Source organism: Lepidochelys olivacea, assembly GCF_965140295.1.
Source record: "Lepidochelys olivacea isolate rLepOli2 genome assembly, chromosome: 2".
Taxonomy (NCBI): domain Eukaryota; kingdom Metazoa; phylum Chordata; order Testudines; family Cheloniidae; genus Lepidochelys; species Lepidochelys olivacea.
In genome coordinates this window covers 16,376,792-16,393,923 of record NC_140412.1, presented here as the reverse complement: position 1 = coordinate 16,393,923, position 17,132 = coordinate 16,376,792, and the positions used below count along the sequence as shown (strand labels likewise).

The following is a 17,132-nucleotide window of genomic DNA, read 5'->3' as shown; positions in this document are numbered from 1 at the left end:
AACAGTAGCAAAGCAGCGGGCAGATTTTCACTGCCATGATGGTCCAAACGGGGAGAGAGAGATCTCAATAACTATGTCCTGCAGCATTTAGGGGTTCATTGATTGCAATCTATTACCTGTTTGGCCCACAATCAGAAGCAAACAGCACCATAGCCAGGGGAGAGCATGGAACACTGGTGTTTTAGGCTCATAATGCTCTGCTGGACTCAAAGAGACGTGCTGTTACATTTTGCTGTTTTCATTGAGCCACTAGCAAGTGTTAACAAAATGAGATTTGGCCCTGATGGCAGTTGTGGCCTCCAAAGGAGACAAACTGACGTCTGTGCTTTGTTTGAGGGCTGAAAGTACATCCTACAAATGGCTGTAAAATTTAGTTGGTGAGAGAAGTGAGGCTAGGAGTTGAAATTTCTTTTTAGATTGGGGTGAACACGTTCAGTAGCACTTTGCTACACAAGTATTCCCAATGGTATCTATGGCACTTGGTTTTTACTCCAGCGGGAGTTATCTGAATAAGGATGGGAGGGTAGATTTTCAAAGGTATTTAGGTACCTAAAGATGCAGGTAGGTACCTCACCTCGTTAGGTAATTTTGAAAATCCCATTTGGTGCCTACCTGCATCTTTAGGTGCCTAAATGCCTTTGAAAATCTGGCCCTGGGTAAAAACCTCAGGATTTGGTCCTCTTTTAATAATGGGACAAATAATAATAATTGCCCCAAAATAGTCATACTAATTATTAGCAGCAATAAGCAATTTCTCTAAATGTGTTTGCAAAGTAACCAAGTTCAAGTCAGCTTGCATCACATACCTATGGTGCATTCCTGAGATGGTTGAATGTATATTTTCCTTTCCCTAGGTCCAAGTGCTTGCCAAGTAACTGCTGCTCAAGTTTTTCTAAAGACGGTGCAGCTACTGTTGTCAGACCCACACGCGCTATCTCAGCTGTCCAGTGTTTACGTCCCACAATGCAACACCAACGGTAACTGGAGACAGGTGCAGTGCAATGGCCCCCCTGAGCAAGCTTTTGAATGGTACCAAAGGTGGATCACCCAGAATAACGAAGGCAAAACTCTGCCTGTTATTGACCTGTTGAACATACTACTTGAATATAAAGAATCATCTTCCCAAGGCTTTGCAGCCTTTATTAAAGGCTTGTATGTGGCTGGCCACCAGAATATCTTCCCAGCACTGGCCAAGTATTCTTCTTTTGCTGCTCTTCCCCCTGGAGTGCTGGAGGGCAATGTGACAGTTGTGTCAGAGAACATTTTATTGGATCCATATACATTCTGGCAGCTTCTGCATGGTCAGGTCACCCATTACCCGGGGTCCTACACTGATTTCAATGCCCTTTTAGGCCACTTTGAACTGCGCAGGTGTTGGTGTGTTGACAGCAAGGGAGAAGAACTGCAAGGAACTAAGGCTGAGGCAAACAGGATCCCAGCATGTAAGTAACATGACAGAGTTTCTCATTCTTTATTTACTCCAGTAAGAAAAAATCATTTAGAGAAGTACAAAGTAGAAACTTACTGACTCAGGGAAGGACCCATTGATTCCACAGTCACCGCTAGCAAACAGCTGTCTTTTGGAAAAGAATAGATTGCCCCAACTTTAGTATCAGGGAGTGTGGTGTATTGAAAACTGTTCAAATGACAAGCTATCACTTTAAGTTTCAAGAGGTTTCCTGCTTCTGCTTGCAGGCTAGGGAACTCTTTAGGCAAGCATGAAATCTGGGTTTTCTGCAGTCAGTCTGCAAAAGACCCAGTTGGGTCCAAGATGGACTGAGTTGTGCCTTTCTGCCTTAGGTATCAGCCTGCTCTCTCTCTCGCTCGCTCTCTCCATTGATTGTTGTGTGTTAGATTTCCGGATTCTAAAAAATGAAGTAGTATTAAATTGCAGCCTTTCCGGGAGAGTATTTATGTTTTGTTTCTAGCTCTGAGTGTGTATGCTGTGAACGTAACATGGAGAAATAAAATACAGCAAATCCTTTCTGTGGAAAAAAATGACAGACAGCCTTATACCAGGGTCAAGTAGATTTTATAATAGTTACCATTTTTGGAATTTGAACACAATCAAAACACAGATCATGAGAAGGAGTTGAGCAAGTAGAGATGGGTGTGGGTCTTAAGGAGGTAATAAATGCAAGTTATGAAAGCGATTTGTTACGTGAACTTATCATACAAACATTATGTTAATGATAAAATAAAAGCACTATAAAGTAAGGTCAGAGGAATTTTCTTTGCCATTCTTATTACTCAGTGTCTTTATGCCATCAGCTTGATTCAGAAAAGCAAACCTCTTTAGGAAAGCACTTGAGCATGTGCTTAAGTCCTTTTGAGACCAATCGGACTTAAGCATGTGATTAAAGTCAAACACATGCTCAAATACTTTCCTGATTTTAGGGCTTTAGTTAGCATGGTATAGTCGGATGCTGCAGTGATGAGGACCATGTAAGTACCTAGATAGATGGGCTGGATTTTCAAAAGCACACAGCCGTGACCTAATCCCACTCCCATCAACTCAGTGGCAAAACTCCCATGGAAGTCAGTGGGAGAAGAGAAAGGCCAGCGAGGAATGCTTTTGAAAATCCCACCTGCACAGGCTCTGACTTTGTCATTTCCCAGGGTGGGTGTTTGATTCCTGCTCCGTCCCAGGCCCTGCCCCCACAACACTGTTTCCCCTAAGGCCCCACCCCCACACTGCCTCTTCCTGCTCATGCCCTGCCCCGACTCTTCTTGCCTGTGCCCTGCCCCTGCCCTGCGTTTTCCCACCCCATTCTGCCCCCTCCTCTGAGCGCACCCTGCCCTCGCCCTGCCCCCTTCCCTCCGCTAAACCGCTGAACAGCTGATCATGGCAGCCGTGAGGTGCTGGGAGGGAGGGGGAAGAACTGGTCAGTGGGGCCCACCAGCGGGTGGGAAGCACTGTCGGTGAGGGGAAGGAGCTTATCAATGAGGCTAATCAATGCTAAGCACCCACTATTTTTTTCCCGTGGGTGCTCCAGGGCTGGAGCACTCACGGAGTTGGGGACTATGCCCACCTATATATCATGTTGCTACCAAAGCAGTGGCGTTCTGCACTGCACCACTTGGGTAGATGAGCTGTGAGATAGCCCTGGGAACTAGAATCACCATCTTAGTTCTTCAAGTGCGTGGAGGAAAGGACAAAGGGTGGAAAACTTCCAATCCGGGAAAGAGCACACAAAAACTCAACTATGGGTTTGGGGGGGCAGGACTGGAAGAAGGGAGATATTAGATTAACACAGAGATATAGTTGCAGAGAAGCTTGCATGGATCCTGTTCACAGTATGCCTGTCTACAAGAAATGAGTAAAAGACAAAGTATAGAAAATGCAAATGACAGACCACATGCCAGTCATCACCTTGGACACTTAGCTTGTATGTTGTATCCTTTCTCCCAACCTTTGTGTTAACTGACTCAAGGCAGGGACTGAGACTTTCTGCCTGTTTACATGGAGCCTAGCACATTCTGGGTCATGCTTAATACAATAAAGAATAATAATAAATAACTCTTACTGATCACTTATTTCGGGGCGTGTGTGTACAGAGGATTTTTCTTTTAACTGATGCAAACCAAAGTAAATATAGAAAGAAATAAGAAATGTTAAGTAAGAGACTCTTGAATATGAATGTGTGAATCTTTACTGGAGTAAGATAAAGGTTACTAAAACAACCCTTTGCTGTACGTACAGGCCCTGGTGCATGCGAAAGTGTAAAGAAGGAAGCTATGCAGTTCATTGATGAAACAGAACAACTCATCCTAGCTTCGAATGGCTCCCACATTCCTTTGGGACAGAGCTTTTTAATGGCAAAAGGACTTCGACTAACAGACAACGATCTTCTTCATTTTGCGGAGACCTTTCAATCAGGGAACGCATTCTCTGAAAAGCTGTTGGCAGGAAGTGACTATGCAGTCCGACTGGCAGCACAATCAAGTAGGTTGGGAGGAGTAGAAGTTGGTAAAATTGGTTGAAAGTAAACCTTCGGAGAACAGGGCTTTTGCTTAAAGGGGAGTAGTGCACAAACTAGCCCCAAACATGATCTGTCTGTACTGGAGCTCTGTAGGCCAAAGTCAGCTTTGCTGAAAGTGGATGTAAATCCATCAGAGTTAATGAAGTTTCAACTGCTTACATCAGGGCTGAGTTTGACCCTTTTTCTTATGTAGCACAGCGGGTGACATTAGAATCTGGACATTTCCCATTCATTAAATTTCCCAGTGTCTTTGTAATATTTCCCCTTCTAAATAAAGGGAATAGAGTAGGGTGTCGTACATGTGCATTTTTAAATAGCATCCGTTTGAGGAATGGGTATAAGGAATTTGACCACATCCAAAATATCCTGGTTTGTTTATTTTTTTATAGCCTTGCGTTTCTACTGGCGGAGTCACTTTACTTCAAAAGGTTCTGCTGGACAAGCTACGCTCCTGGGATTTCATCCTTACATTCCCCAGTGTGATGGCCTGGGGAACTGGGAACCGGTCCAATGCTACAAGAGTACTGGTGAGGCATCACTTGTGAAATACTCACTGCTTCTTGCTGAGATGAGTAAAGGCAGGTCAGACTGACATATAATATAATAAAATTAGAAGAAATAACATCACAAGTTATTTCTTAACCAAAAGTATATTTGCTGCATGTTATTTTAAATATATATCTGCATTGCTAGGAGAAAGACTATGGATGCAGCGTGAAGATAATTGGCCAAATTCTGCCCCTCTGGCTCTCTGTTGTGAGGAATCCCTGGGTAGCAATAAGGCTGGCATACCGGGCTTTATCACCCATACCCTTCCAAGTGTAGGGAGTATTCCTGGGGGCCAGATATGGGAAGGCAATCAAATAGCCCCTTGAGGTCTGTTTTACCTGAAGTAATTTAGAACCATCTTTAGGCTAATCTAAATTGTGGCAGGGAATGGCTCGGCTGCCGCTCAGCTCTAGCTGGGCTTAGAGTCCCCTTTTCCCCTGACATTGGGCCCATTGTTGACTGCAGCTTGGCCAGACTGAGTGTTGCATGTTCATACAGCAACAACGGAAATAATATTCTGAACTTGCGTTATTTTGAAAATTAATTTTCTTATAAACCTTACAGGCAATCAGCCAAATTTTCACCCGACTTATTGCGCTATAATAATTCAAGTGATTCCAGTAAAGTCTTGTGGGTTAACTGAGCCCAATGTGTTTGTGCGCTGATCACGTGGTTTACTCTTCAAAAAATGTGCTGGACCGAATACAATAAGAAATACCCTGAATCTTCAGCTAAAGTACAAACCAGAGCCCTGATGCAGAAATTGGAAACTTTTTGGTTTTTCTTGCCAAAATGAACAACTGACAAAAAAAATTAATTTTAGGTGCAAAGAAACATTTTGTTCAACCCCCAAATATTTTTTTTTAGGTTTTGTTTTGTTTAATTCTGTGGGTATTTTTATCCTGTTAAAAATAATCTAGCTAAATTTAGAAACAAAATGTTGTTTCTAAGCAAAAAATCAAAACATTTCATTTAAAAAACGTTGACGCTAAATGTTTCAACTTTTTTATAACAAATATTTCTATTTTTTGGAGGAAACTATTAGCTGAATTTGTCCTGAATTCACAAATAATTTCGGTGGACCCAAAACTGCATTATTATTATTTTGGTGAATAAACTATTCATCCAAAAAATTCACCCAGCTTGCTCTTCACTGATCTGGATTGTGGAACTAGCCATTATATTGTTTTCATGGTGATGCTGCCATATGGGCTGTGTTCAGTATTCCAGCCAGCAACAACAAAATCCTCCTGCAGTTCAGATCAGCATGTGATAATAATAACAAAGGAAAGGGACATACATTTTTCTAATGTACGGCTGCTGCTATTTCTTGCCTAGGTCACTGCTGGTGTGTGGATGAAAGGGGACGCTATATTACAGATTCTCTGATCATACGCTCAGCACACTTCCCAAAATGTAAGTTAATCTTTTCTTCCTACAATTTTCCCTATTCTTAGCTGACACATGCATATATTTTAGGTTTTTTTAATTGAGATTTTTAGTAAATCACATATAGCATAACACAAGGTTGTTTTTTTAAAAAAACCTTCATAAAAGAAAGCAAAGGGAAGACAGATGTTTTGTTTTGTAGCTAGATGAACTGTGTGTGTCTGTCTCAAATATTTGGCAGACTATTTAGAACGTAAGAACAGCCATATTGGGTTCCTGGTTCATGGCAATGAGTTCCACAGGTTAGTTATGCGTTGTGTGAAAAAGTACTTCCTCTTATTTGTATTAAACCTGCTGCCCGTTAATGTCATTGGGTGACCCCTGTTTTTTGTATTGTGTGAAAGGATCAATAACACTTCTCTATTCACTTGTTTTCCACATGGCTCATGATTTTATAGACCTCCATTATATCCCCTCTTTCTAAACTGAACAGCCCTGCTCTTTTTAGTTTCTTCATATGGAAGCTGTTCCATACCCTTGATCATCTTTGTTGCTCTTCTCTGAACCTTTTTCAGTTCCACTCTTTCCTGTTTGAGATGGGTGACCAGAACAGGACACAGTATTCCAAGTATTGTGCGCCCCATGGATCTACATAGTGTCATTATGATATTTTCTGTTTTATTTTCTATCCCTTTCCTAATGGTTTCTAAAATACTGTTAGCCTTTTTGACCACTGCTGCGCTGAGTAGATGTTTTCAGAGAACTATCCTCGGTGACGCCAAGATCGCTTGCTTGAGTGGTAATTAGCTGATTTAGAATCCATCTATGTATATGTATAGTTGGGATTATTTTTTCCAATGTGCATTACTTTGCACTTATCACTGTTGAATTTCATCTGCCATTTTGTTGCCCAGTCAGCTAGTTTTGTGAGTTCCTTCTGTAACTCCTCAAGGTCTCCTTTGGACTTAACTGTCCTGAATAATTTTGTATCATCTGCAAACTTTGCTGCTTCTCTGTTCACCCCTTTTTCCAGATCACTAATATGTATGTTGAACAGCACAGGTCCTAGTACAGATTTCTTGGGGGATCCCACTGTTCACCTCTCTCCATTGTGAAACTGGCCATTTATTCCTACCTTTTGTTTCCTATCTTCAACCATCAGTGATACTTGAGATGACCTTCCTTCTTATCAGTTGGCTACGTAGTTTCCTTAAGAGCCTTTGGTGAGGGATCTTGTCAAAGACTTTCTGAAAATCCAAGTCCACATATTGACTGGCTCACCCTTCATCCATATGCTTGTTGACTCCCTCAAAGAATTCTGATAGATTGGTGAGGCATGACTTCCCTTAACAAAAGTAGAACTGACTCTTCCCAACAAATGTTTTTCTGTATCTGATAATTCTGTTGTTTGCTATAGTTTCTACAAATTTGCCCGGTACTGAAGTTAGGCTCAGTGGCCTGTAATTGCCAGGATCTCTTCTGAAGCCCTTTTAAAAAATCTGCAATATTTGACTTCTACATTTACCCTTTTGCTTGATAGAATTTAGGAATGGATGTGTTTTTTTTCAAGGAAGTCTTTTACTTTATTCCTCAGAAATTGAATCTACAGTGTGATTAACTGGGCTAATGTGTATGTGCACTCCTGCACTCTATTGCACGGAGTTGGGATGCTCTGCTGAGCTTCAGAGGCCCTTTACTGCTAACATCAAATAGCAATTCTTGGCCTTGATGTAGCAAAGCATTTAAGCATGTGTTTAACTTTAAGCACGTGAGTAGGTCCCTGACTTCAATGGGACTTGTCACATATTTTAAGGTAATCATGTGCTTACGTGCTTTACTGAATGGGGGTTGTAACTCGAATGGAAAAGGCATAAGCTTTTGGAGTATACAGATTTGAGTTCTCTCACTGCTCTTGTTGTGAACTTGCAGGTGGCATGGTCTGCAGAACACTGATAATAATGAAAACTTAGGTGGCTATAGATTTGTTTCAACAGAGTGTAATTTCTTTTGCATCTGAGATGCATTCCTTTTCTGTAGGACCTCTCAAATTCTTTCAATATCTAGGAACCATGTTACTTTTCCCACTTTTAAACTGGGTGAAACACATTTGGTCTTTCCATATTGCATGGCTGATAATACTGAGTTTTCTGCCAGGAGACATAAAATTTGAAAAACCTGGAATATTTTCTCTTCTGATTCCATTCATTGTGATTTAGTTTCTTGGTCAGCTCCAAGACATGTGTTTGTAGGTTCTGATTTTCTTTGAATAGGTGCCAGCAGAGATTATTGGGCCAACTCACCAGAAGTCAATGAAGTTATTTGGGGGATGAATTTGTCCCATTACCACTTTGTCCTTGTTTGTTTGCCACGTTTGCTAATATAGGAGGCAGAATTAACACTTAACAAAGCATTCACATGGCAGCTGCCAATCTGAGACCATGGGATAGTACAATGAAGATGTGTATGAGATCTGAGATGTTTAGGGTGACCATATTTCCCAAAAGGAAAACGGGGAACACTGTGTGGGGCTTGCTCAAAGCCCCCCCCCACACACTTCCTGCCAGGGCTGGCCCAAGCTGCTTGCCCAACCCTTGCTTGCCCCCCTGCATGAGGCTGGGGTTGCTGCTCACCCGAGCCCTGCCTGCCCCCTGTCTGAGCCCTGCCTCCCCCTTGCACGGGGCTGGCATTGCCGCTCGCCCACCACACATTCCTCCACACTTCACATTTTGTCAAACGCGGCATTTGTCCTGTTTGCTCTTGCCAACTGATCACTTTTGCCAAAAAAGTCAGGATGGACAGAACTTAAAAAAGTGTCTGTCCTGGCCAAAACAGGACATATGGTTGCTCTAGTCATATGCTGCCTCATTCAGGAAGGCATGAGGAGATCAGATTTATGTCCTTCATGCAGCCGTACATTTTCTCTCTCAAAGGCCAGACATCATGTCAGCGATCTCGAGCCAATGCGTTAATTTCCAGCTGGAAACAGAGCGGCTCAGAGCTCAGCGCTACTGCTGCAGACTTGTTCATCCCCTCCTGTCTTGAGGTAAATGAGTATAACTGGGGGATGGGGAGAGAAGGGGCAAACTGAGCCTTCTGTACCTTGTTTAATGCCCTGGCAAGGACATAGGCAATTGCAGTTCCTGTGCTGAGGCGCTTCTGCCACACACCCCCGGGGGTTCACATCACCCTTCAGGTGGAGGCATGGAGGTAGGATGCTGAGCAGGGTCTGTGCCCAAAGGAGAGTAGGTGTCACCCTCCTTAAAGGATGGCTTAATGTGCTGGGGAGGAGACCGTGTCTCCTGAGCTGCCATTCCGGATGAAGCTTTCCCTGGACAATGTGACTCTGCTCTGGCCCCAATGAAGAAATGTGCCTAAATGACACTATTCAGTTAACTGAATTTTAAGAGGAACTTTCCAATGATTTCTTCCAATGGAGGGGAAGATTTGGGCCTCAGAGACAAAAATCAGTTCTGTCTGGCCCCAGGACAGGCTCCGCAGGGCTTTCTAGTTATATGACAATGATCCAAATGGGGCTTTGAAGAAGGGGACAAAGGATAAAATGTAATTTTAAACCCAGGCTTTTATAGGATTTCCATATGAATTCTTTGTAAAGGTAAGTGCTGCTTCTCTCAGGGCCCAGTTTTCTCTGCTGAATCAAGCTTGTGGGCTTAAGAGCAGCTTTAATTTGATTTTTGTGGTTCATCTTGTCACTGCTTTCTTCCATGAAACTGGAAGATGTTTTTCACTGTAAGGTCCCATTGGAAGAAAATATAAGGGATAAAGGATTTCAGGAAAGCAGGAAGTTTCTCAGGGAGACACTATTAAAGCCACAACTGCAAACTATCCTGATGCAAAGGAAAAACAGGAAGAATAAAAGGAGGCCAATATGGCTCCATCAGAAACTTCTAAAGTGGAAACATGGATGAATTGCTAAAGAGAATTACAAAGGATAGCACCAGCATATAGGAACCTAATCAGAAAGGCCCATAATGAGTTACCCCTAGAAAGTAACCCTTCTGCCAGGTGGAGCCAGGAGCAACCAGGGCTGTGTTCAATATCTAGGGGTTCCTTTCCACTGTTACAACACAGAACCGGCTTGAGCGCCCACCAAGTAATCTGGGAAATTTATACACCACCCCTTGGGAACCTCTGAGAGGCAATACTTCCCCACTTGCATAAACATAAACCATGAGTAAAAGACCCACCCCCAAGTAGGTTGGGCAGTGTCCTTTCCCCCTCAGGTTCTTAAGTCCAGAAACCCAAAAGTCCCTTTCACATGCCCGACCCTTCTCTGCACCCCTCTAACAGTTGCTGTCCTTGGTCAGTGCAGACCCAGAGTTCAGAGGTACATCTGCAGAGTTCACCTCCCCCACAGGTGGCGTAAAGAGGTACCTTATTCACTCTGCTGCTCGGGCACTCGCTCTCTGCCAGCTACCCTGCTGGCCGCCTGCTTGCTGCTTCCACCAGCCGCCTGCTCACTGCTCTCGCCGGGCCTTTCCACCAGCTGCCCTGCTGGCTGCTCGTCACGGCCCTCCACCGCCGCCCTGCTGGCCACCCGCTCGCTGCTCTTGTCGCACCTCTCCACCAGCCTGCTGCCCGCTCATTGTGCCTCTCCGTGGCATTAGCCACTTGTTCACCTGCTGACTGTCAGTCACCTTCTGCTGCCACCTGCCTCTCTGCTATGACCTTTGCGCTCCAGTCTCTTAGTAATGTTCAGCTCTGTTCAGACTGGACAGAAACACTGCCCCATCTCCAGTGATTTCAGCTCTCAATGTTTTTTAGCTCTTAGCAGGCAGGGCAGAAAATTGGTTAGTCTCTAAGGTGCCACAAGTACTCCTAGTCTTACCACAAGTGATTTCAGCTCCGATTGAGCATTTAACATAACAAAGAGGCTCCTAATGACACCTATTTAGCTCTATTCTTTGAACAGTGGGGAGGAACAGGTTAAACCCTTGATGAGTGCAGCCTCCTGGTTGGATATACCTGTACCCAGCCCTCTTACTTTCACAGGGCTCTGACATGTGAACCCCTGGCTTAACGAGGTTCTTTCAACTGAAGGTGGCCTCCTCATTTGGGACAGGTAAAGCATAGTCCTGCTTTCCTCTGTTCCTACAATAATTACAACATTGGCAACCATATTTCACTACCCCTGCATTCAGTAATAAGGAGATTTGTACCCAACACCAGCCAAAGTTGATCACTTTGACACCACCGTATCTGCTGAATATGTAGGCAGAGCAGGAGCAAATGGATTTAAATAAACACAACCAAATCATTCCCCCTCCCAGCTAGTTGTCAGGGAAGCATTCATTCAGACTCTGCTTGCACAAGAAACATAAAACAACGTTCTCAACCAGGGGTCCATGGCCCCCTGGGGGGCTGTGAGCTGTTTCAGGGGGCTGTGAGGCCCTGCAGCTGAAACCCATGCCCCAAGCCCTGGCACCCCCGTGGGACTGAAACCAGGAGTGGAACTGTGGGGCTGGAGCCCCATCGCTCCCCACGGGACTAAGACATAAGACTCAAGAGGTCATTGTAGCATTCTTCTTGATGCTGGTGAGGCCTCACCTGAATTACTGTGTCCAGTTATGGGTGCCACACTTTAAGAAAGATGTGACAACTTGGAAAGAGTCCAGAGGAAAGCAACAAAAATGATACAAGGTTTAGAAAACCTGACTTATGAGGACAGCTGGCCATGGTTTGTATTGAGAAAAGACCTGATAAAAGTCTTCACATATGTTAAGGGCTTTTATAAAGAAGTTGATGACCAATTGTTTTCCATGTCCACTGAAGGTAGGTCAAGAAATAATTAGCTTAATCTGAAGCAATGGAGATAGGGTAGATATTAAGAACAACTTTCTAACTCTAAGGGTAGTTAAGTTCTGGAAAAGGCTTCTAAGGGAGGTTGTGGAATCCCCATCACTGAAGGTTTTAAAGCACAGGTTGAACAAATACCTGTCAGGAATGGTCTAGGTTTACATGGTCCTGCCTCAGTGCAGAGGGCTGGACTTGATGACCTCTTGAGGTCCTTTCCAGCCTTACATTTCTATGATTCTATGGCCAAGGCTTTTGAAATGTGAGTTCTGTTGCACATTGCGTGTTAACAACATCTCTGTGTAAAGTACATCATCCTATAGTGACATTGTAATTTGTCCATCTTAGACTGGAGAATATACTATGCTACAGAAATCAGACACAGATACTTGGTGTGTGGATCCCACGTCAGGAGCCATAATACAACACAGCAGCAAGGATTCAGATGGCAGCCCCCAGTGTAAGTACTGGTATTCACCAACTTGCTGGCTAAACCATTTTGAAACTCAACAAGCTCCAGGCTCGTGAGATTCCACAGTTGCTATGACACCCCAAAATTGTGCCCTGTAGCTCAGTGGAATAGGGAACAGGCCTATTTGGACATCTGGGAACCTTTTATGTTTTTAAAAGACAGGTATGAATCTGTCCCTTTTGCCTGTGCCATTTAGGGCTTTCAGTACATTAAAATACATTTAGTTTTTTTATTAAAAAAATTTCAAGATGCCTTCAATACGTCTTGCTACTGGCTGAATAAATCTTTACAAATAATTTATTTAACAAATTTTGCTTTTTTATGTTTGCAAATTGTCCACAAAAAAGATTGTAAAACCCTTGAATTTATTCTTTTCGCTGAAATTGTTTGTGAATAATTTCTGCTTTCAGACTGTTCATTATCAGTGGATTGTGAATATACACAATTTACATATGCAAGAGTACAAGCTTAGTTCCCAGTTCTGCAAGATCTTACATCTATGTAATTTTACGTACATGGTCAGTCCCATTGAGTAAGAAACAGGCTGAACACTTTGCCCCAAGCTGGGATTGAGTTGATTGGAACTATTCATGAGTGTATGGTTACGTGTTCATAAGTGTTGGCAGGGTTGGGAGATTAAAATTAGATTTTTTGTGTGTATTAGTGTTAATAAATAGAGCTTGTTGGGAATCTTCTAATGAAATATTTTGGTCAGAAAATGCCAATTTGTCAAAACCAAGACAGTTCACAGGAAAGAGTTATAGAATCATAGAATATGAGGGTTGGAAGGGACCTCAGGAGATCATCTAGTCCAACCCCCTGCTCAAAGCAGGACCAATCCCCAATTTTTGCCCTAGATCCCTAAAATGGCCCCCTCAAGGATTGAACTCAGAACCCTGGGTTTGGTTTTCATGGATCTCCAGGTTCAAAATAATTAAACAAATAAATCTGGGGAACAAAAATTTGAAATTGATGAAACATTTCCAAAATGATAAATTAATTTTTTTTGGTTCAAAATGACTTTTTGTTTGAAAAAATTAATTATTTTATATTTAGGCTTGACAGAATTCGATTTTTATTTTTTGTATAATTTTGATGGATAATATCAATGTCTATCTTTGATCAAAATTTTAATCAGTCAAAATGTTCATAGTTGCTGTAAATTATGGTGTGTGTGAGTGAGGCAATGAGAGGGCAGACAATAATTATTTAATAACAGTAGATTTTGAAATTCAAAAAGTTAAAGCTCTGTAAAAACACAAATGGTCAACATCCTATGTCAAAGTGTACAAAGTAAATATCCTTAAATCAGACTCCAAAAGGTTCTCAAGCAGCCTTTTTTTTTACTTTGACTATCTGTAAATTTTGATTATTATTGATGGAAATATTTTTCATAAGTTTGTGAAATTAATGTTGACTGATATTTACTAATAAACAAACTACTCCCTCCAAGCCTCTTTATACTAAAATAAGGATTAAAAAAAAAGAATAAGTTAAATATATAAAAAGGTCAAAATCAAAATGTAACATTTTGAAATGATTAAAATGAAACATTTTTTACTGACATGATCCAAAAAAGTTTGATTATTGGTTTGCACAAAATTTTGAGATTTCAACTATTTGTACCAGTTCAGCCTGGGAATACTCATGGAAAGTGAACACAGAAAGTGCTCAAGCACAGTTAAAGCAAAACTGTTTTAAATATGAACAAATATCAGTATCATCAGTACCGTATTTATACAAGATCCACTTTATGAAGATTCAGATAGCTTGCATATTAATGGTTCAAAATGGCAGCATTTTGTAGAGATAATAAAGTCCCATGTATATCTATACTGATACAAACTTAACTATGGTCTCATGACGATTTGTCCATTATAATCTCTCTGTTTCCTTCAGCAATAGCCCCAAATTTAAAGTACCATTATGGTAAGATGTAGTGTTTTGGACAATTACTGGACATTACTGAGGTTCATTTCTGTAGTTGCTCAGAGTTTCTCCTTTTCTGCTCTTCTTTCCCTTGTAATCAATCTCTTGTCTTTAAAGGTCCTGTTTTCTGTAGTATGCTGAAGTCCAAAGTTCGCTCACGAGAAATTGGCAAAGGATACATCCCTCAGTGTGAAGGGGACAATGGGAACTTCTCACCAGTGCAGTGCGACCAGGATCAGGAAAGCTGTTGGTGTGTCTTTGAGAATGGAGAGGAGGTGCCTGGAACACGAGTAAGAGGAGAAAGGCCAGCATGTGAAAGTGAGTTGTGGCAACAGTCAAAATAACTTTTACACAAGGTTCAGATCCAGAACAGGACCCTGATCTAAACTTCCCCAACATTTAGCTGTGTTGAGATTTAAGGTTCCTGTTCAATCTATTATAGAGATTTATTTTTATTTAAATATGTATTTAGAGGCTCCAGCCAGGCTGGGCACATTTTCCAAACTTCCTTAAAGTTCAGAGGGTTTTGTTAGGTTGAACAGGGGAGAGGGCTTTTGGATTCAGTGGCCAATCTTAGTGATAAAGAATAGTCAAGACAGATGAGTCAGTTATGCTAATCTAAGAACCACCCTGAACACTTTGCCCAATACTTGAACTGAGCCCAGTCTCAGCCTGCCCTTGGAGTGAAAAAAAATTAACTGGCTGGGGAAAAAAAGGTGTATTTCTGCAATTCCTACTTTTGGGCTTTGACCAGGATGGTAAAGTATATTGGCCAAAACACTACATGTTCACGGTGTATTTCCTGCATCACCAAAGCCACAAAGATCTGCAATTCTGTCAAGATTTCCAGCATGATTTCAGAGAGGTTTGGATAAACTTAATTTCCAATAACTATAATAGATTCCCCATCACTGAATTGAAGCGGAACAAATTAAACATTTTTCAATAATATGGTCCAAATTGCAATGATAAATTCACAGAAATTAGATCTAGAAAAATCTCTTTACAGCCAGAATTATCCCCTGCTGGATAGTCTTATGCTCTTTGTTCTGTTTTTGAAATGAATGTTGTTGGTAGATTTAAAAAGACCAACCTACAAGAAAGTATTTAGGATTCCCTATGTGATTCTGGGATTTGCAGAGTTCTCCCATATCTAACTATTTCAACACAGGGCTGCTGCAATGTATGTTAGTCACATGGATGAATCCTTGGAAACTTGGAAGCGAATGTACTATATTACATTGCAGCAACAGAGCATTCTGTAGGAGAGATCTTGTGAGAAATCATGACGTTTAGGGAGCCTAGGAAGCCAGGATGCTTTGAGAGCGCCGGGAGAGCAGCAGGGAAAGGTGGAACAGCTTTCGACAGGCTCCAGGAAGAGCATGAGTTGGCAGAAAGGACGAGTGGAGAAGATCCAAACTAGATCCTAATTCTGAAGTCCTTTCTCTGTCCTTTCTCCCATTGAAGGTCAATAGTAGTTTTCCCTGAGTATGGGCTGAAAATGGACTTCAGAAGCTACACTCGAAGATGTTGGCAGGTTTTGCATGGGTGCTAGGCTCCAATTTTGGAGGCTTCAATGCCCACTAGGTTTTTCTCCATCTCTAATGGATCCAGGCACAAGAGTGATCAGTAACAATTCATGATTTAGATACTTCTCCAGCCCCAAATTGTTAGAAAGACGTATTGTAAAATCTCAAGAATAGGTTTTCTTGCAAGATTTCTGTTACCTTCTGGTTATGGTCAGGTTATGAAGATACCCTGAGAACAACCTTTCTCCTGGAATTTTGTCACATCTATTTCTGGAAGCGCAGAAAAAAATAATTAAAAAAAGGATAAAAAAACGTTAATGGAATGTTTTTGCACTTAAACATTTTGGTTAGAGTTTAGGATGAAGGTTCAGGGGGTTCTTACATTCCTACAAGTGGCTTGTCCATCCAGCCTGTAACTCCTTGTTGTTAAGAGCTCTGGAATAGGCCTGAGAAGTAGCCCAAGTCTTTATCTCTACCTTGGACATATTTCCAAGATGGGAAGATGGCCTGTCAGCAGATGAATAGTGGGAGAGTACAATAAATCCATATTCCTATATCAGAAAAGACAGCAGTAACTTTCAAGTGCACATTGAATACAATATGGTTTTTATTAGACCAATCAGTTCCATAATAGCTGGGTTCCCATAGCTCATTTTCTGCCTCCATATAATAGAGTTTGATAGAATCCAATATTTTCTTGTTGATGTGTATGTCATGTTAATTCCAAGTATTCTTCATATTCTGCACCATCCACATTCCAACTTTCCACTACTGATAAATGGAGTGGGGCAGAAAGAGAGACGGAATGCCCTGAGTAAATTCAGACGCAAGTCCCTGGATGTGACTACTTTCCTAGGTAGATCGTTAAAAGTGCTGGGGAGAGAGAAGTCAACATTCTATTTAGTGACCATTAAGCCACAGGGATGAATTGCCAGTGACGGGATGGATGGTGAAAGGCACTGTTCATTCCTCCAACAACAACAAATGGGCTTCAGACATGTAAGAATGACAACACGCCCTTTCTCTTGTGAGCTGCTGGTCAGACTAACAAGAATGAGGAAGGAGCTGGAGGCTGGACCAAACAAGGAAGTTACTGATTGGGCTCAGTAATGAGGGACCCAAGTTGAAACCTATATATGATACAGAAAATACAAAGGGAGTACAGCCAACAACTCCAAATGTTACGTTCTTTGGGGAAAATTCTGCTCTTGACACACCAGCACACCCCATTAGAATTAACCGTACTGGGCCAGTATAGATGAGAGCACAATGTGGCCTGTTGGTTGTGAAAAATATTAGAGCAATACAGAAGACAACCGATTGGTTTTACATTGACCTGTGTGAAGAGCTATTAATAGAGGTTGCCCTAAACGCCTACGATGACAACAGTTAAACTGGTGATGATAGAAATTACCTGTGTTATGTGTTAGAACTGATGGTGTTGTGCTGACGATTGTATTTGTCTCCAGA

The 17,132-nt window shown here is 41.9% G+C and overlaps 1 protein-coding gene across 1 annotated transcript in view; it reads left to right on the top strand.

Annotated features, from left to right (window-relative positions):
* The window catches only part of TG (thyroglobulin), a 197,897-nt gene that overhangs the window by 15,616 nt on the left and 165,149 nt on the right, over positions 1-17,132 (top strand). Inside the window, exons 7-13 of the mRNA XM_084619139.1 lie at positions 855-1,442; positions 3,704-3,946; positions 4,373-4,510; positions 5,871-5,948; positions 8,852-8,964; positions 12,081-12,192; positions 14,251-14,451. Coding sequence (XP_084475265.1) covers positions 855-1,442; positions 3,704-3,946; positions 4,373-4,510; positions 5,871-5,948; positions 8,852-8,964; positions 12,081-12,192; positions 14,251-14,451 — 1,473 coding nt within the window. The remainder of the gene's footprint in view (positions 1-854; positions 1,443-3,703; positions 3,947-4,372; positions 4,511-5,870; positions 5,949-8,851; positions 8,965-12,080; positions 12,193-14,250; positions 14,452-17,132) is intronic.